This window comes from Corvus brachyrhynchos, unplaced genomic scaffold (assembly GCF_000691975.1).
Source record: "Corvus brachyrhynchos isolate BGI_N302 unplaced genomic scaffold, ASM69197v1 scaffold166, whole genome shotgun sequence".
NCBI classification, from domain to species: domain Eukaryota; kingdom Metazoa; phylum Chordata; class Aves; order Passeriformes; family Corvidae; genus Corvus; species Corvus brachyrhynchos.
Window position 1 is genome coordinate 131,373 of NW_008239671.1, and position 11,151 is coordinate 142,523.

At 57.8% G+C, this 11,151-nt stretch overlaps 1 protein-coding gene across 1 annotated transcript in view; it reads left to right on the forward strand.

The window, feature by feature from the left end:
• Positions 1-11,151, forward strand: part of VPS16 (VPS16, CORVET/HOPS core subunit) — a 20,622-nt gene that overhangs the window by 9,082 nt on the left and 389 nt on the right. Inside the window, exons 14-16 of the mRNA XM_017742382.1 lie at positions 603-756; positions 856-891; positions 5,225-5,276. Coding sequence (XP_017597871.1) covers positions 603-756; positions 856-891; positions 5,225-5,276 — 242 coding nt within the window. The remainder of the gene's footprint in view (positions 1-602; positions 757-855; positions 892-5,224; positions 5,277-11,151) is intronic.

Here is an 11,151-nt window from a genome sequence, read left to right on the forward strand (position 1 = left end):
AGTGGGAGGAGGAGGAAGGGGAGGAAGGAGGGTGGAGCTGAAGGATTTTCCCAAAGGATTTTCCTGAGGGATTTTCCCCCGATCCCGCAGGCAGCTTCCCGCGAGCACCAGGCAGCTGCCAGGCCAGCACCACGGCTCGCTGCAGCTGGGGGACCCCAACCCCATTAACCCCGGTCCCTGGGACCCCACAGCCGGAGCAGGGACACCAGAGGGTCCCACAGATCCCAAGGGGACCCCAATCCTGGGAATCCCAGTCCCCTCTGACCCCAAACCTGGCACAGGGACACCGGAGGGTCCTACAGAGCCAGGGGGATCCCAATCCTGGGAATCCCAGTCCCCTGGGACCCCAAACCTGGAGCAGGGACACCAGAGGGTCCCACAGAGCCAAGGGGATCCCAATCCTGTGAATCCCAGTCCCCTGGGACCCCAAACCTGGAGCAGGGACACCAGAGGGTCCCACAGAGCCAAAGGCACTCTCATCCCATTAACCCCGGTGCCTGGGACCCCAGATCTGGCGCAGGGACACCAGAGGGTCCTGCTCATCCCAAAAGGGCAGCGGGCTGGCCAAGGGGACCCCGATCCCATTAACTCCAGCTCTCCGTGACCTGATTCTCCCCCGATCCCGCAGGCAGCTTCCTTCGGGAAGTGCTTCCTGGATAAATTCCCCCCGGAGGGGTTCGTGCGCATGTGCCAGGACCTGCGGGTCCTCAACGCCATCCGGGACTACCAGATCGGGATCCCGCTCACCTTCACCCAGTATCCTACCGGGACATCCCGCTGGGAGCGGGCTGGGAGCGGGCTGGGAGCGGGCTCGGGGCATTCGTGATCCCAAATGGGCCTTGACCGTCCCTGCAGGTACAAGCAGCTCACCATCGAGGTGCTGCTGGACAGGTGAGGGGCCCAGCCTTCCCACGGCTCCCAGCCCAAAATCCTCATCCCAAAATCCTCATGCCACAGTCCCCATCCCACATTCCCCATCCCAAGGTTCCCATCCCACATTCCTCATCCCAAGGTTCCCATCCCTCAATCCTCATCCCACATTCCCCATCCCAAAATCCGCATCCCGCATTCCCCATCCCACAATCCTTATCCCACAGTCCCCATCCCAAAATCCTCATCCCACAGTCCCCATCCCACATTCCCCATCCCAATGGTTCCCATCCCGAGGCACCCCAAAACCTCCTGAGACACCCCAAAAACCCCCTGAGGCACCCCTGAAATGCCCTGAGACACCCCTAAAACCCCCTGAGGCACCCCAAAACCTCCTGAGACACCCCAAAAACCCCCTGAGGCACCCCTGAAATGCCCTGAGACACCCCTAAAACCCCCTGAGGCACCCCAAAACCTCCTGAGACACCCCAAAAACCCCCTGAGGCACCCCTGAAATGCCCTGAGACACCCCTAAAACCCCCTGAGGCACCCCAAAACCTCCTGAGACACCCCAAAAACCCCCTGAGGCACCCCTGAAATGCCCTGAGACACCCCTAAAACCCCCTGAGGCACCCCAAAACCTCCTGAGACACCCCAAAAACCCCCTGAGGCACCCCTGAAATGCCCTGAGACACCCCTAAAACCCCCTGAGGCACCCCAAAACCTCCTGAGACACCCCAAAAACCCCCTGAGGCACCCCTGAAATGCCCTGAGACACCCCTAAAACCCCCTGAGGCACCCCAAAACCTCCTGAGACACCCCAAAAACCCCCTGAGGCACCCCTGAAATGCCCTGAGACACCCCTAAAACCCCCTGAGGCACCCCAAAACCTCCTGAGACACCCCAAAAACCCCCTGAGGCACCCCTGAAATGCCCTGAGACACCCCTAAAACCCCCTGAGGCACCCCAAAACCTCCTGAGACACCCCAAAAACCCCCTGAGGCACCCCTGAAATGCCCTGAGACACCCCTAAAACCCCCTGAGGCACCCCAAAACCTCCTGAGACACCCCAAAAACCCCCTGAGGCACCCCTGAAATGCCCTGAGACACCCCTAAAACCCCCTGAGGCACCCCAAAACCTCCTGAGACACCCCAAAAACCCCCTGAGGCACCCCTGAAATGCCCTGAGACACCCCTAAAACCCCCTGAGGCACCCCAAAACCTCCTGAGACACCCCAAAAACCCCCTGAGGCACCCCTGAAATGCCCTGAGACACCCCTAAAACCCCCTGAGGCACCCCAAAACCTCCTGAGACACCCCAAAAACCCCCTGAGGCACCCCTGAAATGCCCTGAGACACCCCTAAAACCCCCTGAGGCACCCCAAAACCTCCTGAGACACCCCAAAAACCCCCTGAGGCACCCCTGAAATGCCCTGAGACACCCCTAAAACCCCCTGAGGCACCCCAAAACCTCCTGAGACACCCCAAAAACCCCCTGAGGCACCCCTGAAATGCCCTGAGACACCCCTAAAACCCCCTGAGGCACCCCAAAACCTCCTGAGACACCCCAAAAACCCCCTGAGGCACCCCTGAAATGCCCTGAGACACCCCTAAAACCCCCTGAGGCACCCCAAAACCTCCTGAGACACCCCAAAAACCCCCTGAGGCACCCCTGAAATGCCCTGAGACACCCCTAAAACCCCCTGAGGCACCCCAAAACCTCCTGAGACACCCCAAAAACCCCCTGAGGCACCCCTGAAATGCCCTGAGACACCCCTAAAACCCCCTGAGGCACCCCAAAACCTCCTGAGACACCCCAAAAACCCCCTGAGGCACCCCTGAAATGCCCTGAGACACCCCTAAAACCCCCTGAGGCACCCCAAAACCTCCTGAGACACCCCAAAAACCCCCTGAGGCACCCCTGAAATGCCCTGAGACACCCCTAAAACCCCCTGAGGCACCCCAAAACCTCCTGAGACACCCCAAAAACCCCCTGAGGCACCCCTGAAATGCCCTGAGACACCCCTAAAACCCCCTGAGGCACCCCAAAACCTCCTGAGACACCCCAAAAACCCCCTGAGGCACCCCTGAAATGCCCTGAGACACCCCTAAAACCCCCTGAGGCACCCCAAAACCTCCTGAGACACCCCAAAAACCCCCTGAGGCACCCCTGAAATGCCCTGAGACACCCCTAAAACCCCCTGAGGCACCCCAAAACCTCCTGAGACACCCCAAAAACCCCCTGAGGCACCCCTGAAATGCCCTGAGACACCCCTAAAACCCCCTGAGGCACCCCAAAACCTCCTGAGACACCCCAAAAACCCCCTGAGGCACCCCTGAAATGCCCTGAGACACCCCTAAAACCCCCTGAGGCACCCCAAAACCTCCTGAGACACCCCAAAAACCCCCTGAGGCACCCCTGAAATGCCCTGAGACACCCCTAAAACCCCCTGAGGCACCCCAAAACCTCCTGAGACACCCCAAAAACCCCCTGAGGCACCCCTGAAATGCCCTGAGACACCCCTAAAACCCCCTGAGGCACCCCAAAACCTCCTGAGACACCCCAAAAACCCCCTGAGGCACCCCTGAAATGCCCTGAGACACCCCTAAAACCCCCTGAGGCACCCCAAAACCTCCTGAGACACCCCAAAAACCCCCTGAGGCACCCCTGAAATGCCCTGAGACACCCCTAAAACCCCCTGAGGCACCCCAAAACCTCCTGAGACACCCCAAAAACCCCCTGAGGCACCCCTGAAATGCCCTGAGACACCCCTAAAACCCCCTGAGGCACCCCAAAACCTCCTGAGACACCCCAAAAACCCCCTGAGGCACCCCTGAAATGCCCTGAGACACCCCTAAAACCCCCTGAGGCACCCCAAAACCTCCTGAGACACCCCAAAAACCCCCTGAGGCACCCCTGAAATGCCCTGAGACACCCCTAAAACCCCCTGAGGCACCCCAAAACCTCCTGAGACACCCCAAAAACCCCCTGAGGCACCCCTGAAATGCCCTGAGACACCCCTAAAACCCCCTGAGGCACCCCAAAACCTCCTGAGACACCCCAAAAACCCCCTGAGGCACCCCTGAAATGCCCTGAGACACCCCTAAAACCCCCTGAGGCACCCCAAAACCTCCTGAGACACCCCAAAAACCCCCTGAGGCACCCCTGAAATGCCCTGAGACACCCCTAAAACCCCCTGAGGCACCCCAAAACCTCCTGAGACACCCCAAAAACCCCCTGAGGCACCCCTGAAATGCCCTGAGACACCCCTAAAACCCCCTGAGGCACCCCAAAACCTCCTGAGACACCCCAAAAACCCCCTGAGGCACCCCTGAAATGCCCTGAGACACCCCTAAAACCCCCTGAGGCACCCCAAAACCTCCTGAGACACCCCAAAAACCCCCTGAGGCACCCCTGAAATGCCCTGAGACACCCCTAAAACCCCCTGAGGCACCCCAAAACCTCCTGAGACACCCCAAAAACCCCCTGAGGCACCCCTGAAATGCCCTGAGACACCCCTAAAACCCCCTGAGGCACCCCAAAACCTCCTGAGACACCCCAAAAACCCCCTGAGGCACCCCTGAAATGCCCTGAGACACCCCTAAAACCCCCTGAGGCACCCCAAAACCTCCTGAGACACCCCAAAAACCCCCTGAGGCACCCCTGAAATGCCCTGAGACACCCCTAAAACCCCCTGAGGCACCCCAAAACCTCCTGAGACACCCCAAAAACCCCCTGAGGCACCCCTGAAATGCCCTGAGACACCCCTAAAACCCCCTGAGGCACCCCAAAACCTCCTGAGACACCCCAAAAACCCCCTGAGGCACCCCAAAACCCCCCTGAGACAGCCCTAAAATGACCTGGGGCACCCCAAAAACGCCCTGAAGTACCCCAAAACCTCCTGAGGCAGCCCTAAAACCCCCTGAGGCACCCCAAAAACACCCTGAGACATCCCAAAAACCCCCTGAGACACCCCAAAAATGACCTGGGGCACACCAAAACCCCCCTGAGACAGCCCTAAAATGCCCTGAGGTACCCCAAAACCTCCTGAGGCACCCCAAAAACCCCCTGAGACACCCCTGAAATGCCCTGAGACACCCCAAAAAGCCCCTGAACTACCCCGAAACCTCCTGAGGCATCCCTAAAATGCCCTGAGACACCCCTAAAATGACCTGGGGCACCCCTAAAATGCCCTGAGACACCCCAACAACCCACTGAGACCTCCCAAAACCCCCTGAGCCACCCCAAAAACCCCCTGAGGCACCCCTAAAATGCCCTGAGACGCCCCTAAAATGCCCTGGGGCCCCACAAAAACCGCCTGAGGCACCCCCAAACCCCTGAAACCTGCCCCAGGGCTGGCAGCGACCCCCACCCCAAATACCTGTTCCTCCCTGGAGGCTTTGGGGTAGTGATCCCCAAAAACCCGCTGACCTCCATTCCCACACCCAGATCCCCATTCCCACACCCAGAGCCCCATTCCCAAATCCCAAACCCCATTCCCAAATCCCAAACCCCATTCCCCCATTCCCACATCCTGAACCCCATTCCCAAATCCAGATCCCCATTCCCCCATCCCAGATCCCCCATTCCCACACTCAGAACCCCATTCCCACATCCTGATTCCCCATTCCCACATCCTGATCCCCCATTCCCCCATCCCAAATCCCCCATTCCCACATCCTGAACCCCATTCCCAAAGTCAGATCCCCCATTCCCAAATCCAGATCCCCATTCCCCCATCCCAAATCCCCCATTCCCACATCCTGAACCCCATTCCCAAATCCAGATCCCCATTCCCCCATCCCAGATCCCCCATTCCCACACTCAGAACCCCATTCCCACATCCTGATTCCCCATTCCCACATCCTGATCCCCCATTCCCCCATCCCAAATCCCCCATTCCCACACCCAGCTCCCCCATTCCCACATCCCAAACCCCATTCCCAAATCCAGATCCCCCATTCCCCCATCCCAAATCCCCCATTCCGACACCCAGATCCCCCATTCCCCCATCCCAAATCCCCCATTCCCACACTCAGATTCCCCATTCCCACATCCCAAACCCCATTCCCACACCCTGAACCCCATTCCCAAAGTCAGATCCCCCATTCCCAAATCCAGATCCCCATTCCCCCATCCCAGATCCCCCATTCCCCCATCCCAAATCCCCCATTCCCACATCCTGAACCCCATTCCCAAAGTCAGATCCCCCATTCCCAAATCCAGATCCCCATTCCCCCATCCCAAATCCCCCATTCCCACATCCTGAACCCCATTCCCAAAGTCAGATCCCCCATTCCCAAATCCAGATCCCCATTCCCCCATCCCAAATCCCCCATTCCCACACCCAGCTCCCCCATTCCCACATCCCAAACCCCATTCCCACATCCTGAACCCCATTCCCAAAGTCAGATCCCCCATTCCCAAATCCAGATCCCCATTCCCCCATCCCAAATCCCCCATTCCCACATCCTGAACCCCATTCCCAAAGTCAGATCCCCCATTCCCAAATCCAGATCCCCATTCCCCCATCCCAAATCCCCCATTCCCACACCCAGCTCCCCCATTCCCACATCCCAAACCCCATTCCCACATCCTGAACCCCATTCCCAAAGTCAGATCCCCCATTCCCAAATCCAGATCCCCATTCCCCCATCCCAAATCCCCCATTCCCACATCCTGAACCCCATTCCCAAATCCAGATCCCCATTCCCCCATCCCAAATCCCCCATTCCCACACCCAGCTCCCCCATTCCCACATCCCAAACCCCATTCCCACATCCTGAACCCCATTCCCAAAGTCAGATCCCCCATTCCCAAATCCAGATCCCCCATTCCCCCATCCCAAATCCCCCATTCCCACATCCTGAACCCCATTCCCAAAGTCAGATCCCCCATTCCCAAATCCAGATCCCCATTCCCCCATCCCAAATCCCCCATTCCCACATCCTGAACCCCATTCCCAAAGTCAGATCCCCCATTCCCAAATCCAGATCCCCATTCCCCCATCCCAAATCCCCCATTCCCACACCCAGCTCCCCCATTCCCACATCCCAAACCCCATTCCCACATCCTGAACCCCATTCCCAAAGTCAGATCCCCCATTCCCAAATCCAGATCCCCCATTCCCCCATCCCAAATCCCCCATTCCCACATCCTGAACCCCATTCCCAAATCCAGATCCCCATTCCCCCATCCCAAATCCCCCATTCCCACATCCTGAACCCCATTCCCAAAGTCAGATCCCCCATTCCCAAATCCAGATCCCCATTCCCCCATCCCAAATCCCCCATTCCCACACCCAGCTCCCCCATTCCCACATCCCAAACCCCATTCCCACATCCTGAACCCCATTCCCAAAGTCAGATCCCCCATTCCCAAATCCAGATCCCCCATTCCCCCATCCCAAATCCCCCATTCCCACATCCTGAACCCCATTCCCAAATCCAGATCCCCATTCCCCCATCCCAAATCCCCCATTCCCACATCCTGAACCCCATTCCCAAAGTCAGATCCCCCATTCCCAAATCCAGATCCCCATTCCCCCATCCCAAATCCCCCATTCCCACACCCAGCTCCCCCATTCCCACATCCCAAACCCCATTCCCACATCCTGAACCCCATTCCCAAAGTCAGATCCCCCATTCCCAAATCCAGATCCCCCATTCCCCCATCCCAAATCCCCCATTCCCACATCCTGAACCCCATTCCCAAAGTCAGATCCCCCATTCCCAAATCCAGATCCCCATTCCCCCATCCCAAATCCCCCATTCCCACATCCTGAACCCCATTCCCAAAGTCAGATCCCCCATTCCCAAATCCAGATCCCCATTCCCCCATCCCAAATCCCCCATTCCCACACCCAGCTCCCCCATTCCCACATCCCAAACCCCATTCCCACATCCTGAACCCCATTCCCAAAGTCAGATCCCCCATTCCCAAATCCAGATCCCCCATTCCCCCATCCCAAATCCCCCATTCCCACATCCTGAACCCCATTCCCAAATCCAGATCCCCATTCCCCCATCCCAAATCCCCCATTCCCACATCCTGAACCCCATTCCCAAAGTCAGATCCCCCATTCCCAAATCCAGATCCCCATTCCCCCATCCCAAATCCCCCATTCCCACACCCAGCTCCCCCATTCCCACATCCCAAACCCCATTCCCACATCCTGAACCCCATTCCCAAAGTCAGATCCCCCATTCCCAAATCCAGATCCCCCATTCCCCCATCCCAAATCCCCCATTCCCACATCCTGAACCCCATTCCCAAATCCAGATCCCCATTCCCCCATCCCAAATCCCCCATTCCCACATCCTGAACCCCATTCCCAAAGTCAGATCCCCCATTCCCAAATCCAGATCCCCATTCCCCCATCCCAAATCCCCCATTCCCACACCCAGCTCCCCCATTCCCACATCCCAAACCCCATTCCCACATCCTGAACCCCATTCCCAAAGTCAGATCCCCCATTCCCAAATCCAGATCCCCCATTCCCCCATCCCAAATCCCCCATTCCCACATCCTGAACCCCATTCCCAAAGTCAGATCCCCCATTCCCAAATCCAGATCCCCATTCCCCCATCCCAAATCCCCCATTCCCACATCCTGAACCCCATTCCCAAAGTCAGATCCCCCATTCCCAAATCCAGATCCCCATTCCCCCATCCCAAATCCCCCATTCCCACACCCAGCTCCCCCATTCCCACATCCCAAACCCCATTCCCACATCCTGAACCCCATTCCCAAAGTCAGATCCCCCATTCCCAAATCCAGATCCCCCATTCCCCCATCCCAAATCCCCCATTCCCACATCCTGAACCCCATTCCCAAATCCAGATCCCCATTCCCCCATCCCAAATCCCCCATTCCCACATCCTGAACCCCATTCCCAAAGTCAGATCCCCCATTCCCAAATCCAGATCCCCATTCCCCCATCCCAAATCCCCCATTCCCACACCCAGCTCCCCCATTCCCACATCCCAAACCCCATTCCCACATCCTGAACCCCATTCCCAAAGTCAGATCCCCCATTCCCAAATCCAGATCCCCCATTCCCCCATCCCAAATCCCCCATTCCCACATCCTGAACCCCATTCCCAAATCCAGATCCCCATTCCCCCATCCCAAATCCCCCATTCCCACATCCTGAACCCCATTCCCAAAGTCAGATCCCCCATTCCCAAATCCAGATCCCCATTCCCCCATCCCAAATCCCCCATTCCCACACCCAGCTCCCCCATTCCCACATCCCAAACCCCATTCCCACATCCTGAACCCCATTCCCAAAGTCAGATCCCCCATTCCCAAATCCAGATCCCCCATTCCCCCATCCCAAATCCCCCATTCCCACATCCTGAACCCCATTCCCAAAGTCAGATCCCCCATTCCCAAATCCAGATCCCCATTCCCCCATCCCAAATCCCCCATTCCCACATCCTGAACCCCATTCCCAAAGTCAGATCCCCCATTCCCAAATCCAGATCCCCATTCCCCCATCCCAAATCCCCCATTCCCACACCCAGCTCCCCCATTCCCACATCCCAAACCCCATTCCCACATCCTGAACCCCATTCCCAAAGTCAGATCCCCCATTCCCAAATCCAGATCCCCCATTCCCCCATCCCAAATCCCCCATTCCCACATCCTGAACCCCATTCCCAAATCCAGATCCCCATTCCCCCATCCCAAATCCCCCATTCCCACATCCTGAACCCCATTCCCAAAGTCAGATCCCCCATTCCCAAATCCAGATCCCCATTCCCCCATCCCAAATCCCCCATTCCCACACCCAGCTCCCCCATTCCCACATCCCAAACCCCATTCCCACATCCTGAACCCCATTCCCAAAGTCAGATCCCCCATTCCCAAATCCAGATCCCCCATTCCCCCATCCCAAATCCCCCATTCCCACATCCTGAACCCCATTCCCAAATCCAGATCCCCATTCCCCCATCCCAAATCCCCCATTCCCACATCCTGAACCCCATTCCCAAAGTCAGATCCCCCATTCCCAAATCCAGATCCCCATTCCCCCATCCCAAATCCCCCATTCCCACACCCAGCTCCCCCATTCCCACATCCCAAACCCCATTCCCACATCCTGAACCCCATTCCCAAAGTCAGATCCCCCATTCCCAAATCCAGATCCCCCATTCCCCCATCCCAAATCCCCCATTCCCACATCCTGAACCCCATTCCCAAAGTCAGATCCCCCATTCCCAAATCCAGATCCCCATTCCCCCATCCCAAATCCCCCATTCCCACATCCTGAACCCCATTCCCAAAGTCAGATCCCCCATTCCCAAATCCAGATCCCCATTCCCCCATCCCAAATCCCCCATTCCCACACCCAGCTCCCCCATTCCCACATCCCAAACCCCATTCCCACATCCTGAACCCCATTCCCAAAGTCAGATCCCCCATTCCCAAATCCAGATCCCCCATTCCCCCATCCCAAATCCCCCATTCCCACATCCTGAACCCCATTCCCAAATCCAGATCCCCATTCCCCCATCCCAAATCCCCCATTCCCACATCCTGAACCCCATTCCCAAAGTCAGATCCCCCATTCCCAAATCCAGATCCCCATTCCCCCATCCCAAATCCCCCATTCCCACACCCAGCTCCCCCATTCCCACATCCCAAACCCCATTCCCACATCCTGAACCCCATTCCCAAAGTCAGATCCCCCATTCCCAAATCCAGATCCCCCATTCCCCCATCCCAAATCCCCCATTCCCACATCCTGAACCCCATTCCTTGCAGCCCTCCCATCCTCTTCCTCCCCTTCTCCAACCCTCCCATCCTCTTCCCCATTCCAGCTCTCCCATCCTCTTCTTCCCCATTCCCACTCTCCCATCCTCTTCCTCCCCTCTCCAACCCTCCCATCCTCTTCTTCCCCATTCCCACTCTCCCATCCTCTTCCTCCCCTCTCCAGCCCTTCCATCCTCTTCCTCCCCTCCTCTTCCTCCCCTCTCCATCCTTTCCATCCTCTTCCTCTCCTCTCCCATTCTCTTCCTCCCCTCTCCATCCTTCCCATCCTCTTCCTGCTTCTCCAGCTGTCCTGTCCTTGCCTTCCCATCTTCTTCCTCCCCTCTCCAACCCTTCCATCCTCCTCCTCCCCTCTCCATCTCTCCCCTCCTCTTCCTCCCCTCTCCATCCTTCCCATCCTCCTCCTCCCCTCTCCATCTCTCCCATCCTCCTCCTCCTCCCCTCTCCATCTCTCCCATCCTCCAGCCCTCCCGCCCTCCTCTCCCCTTCCTCCAGTGCCCCTC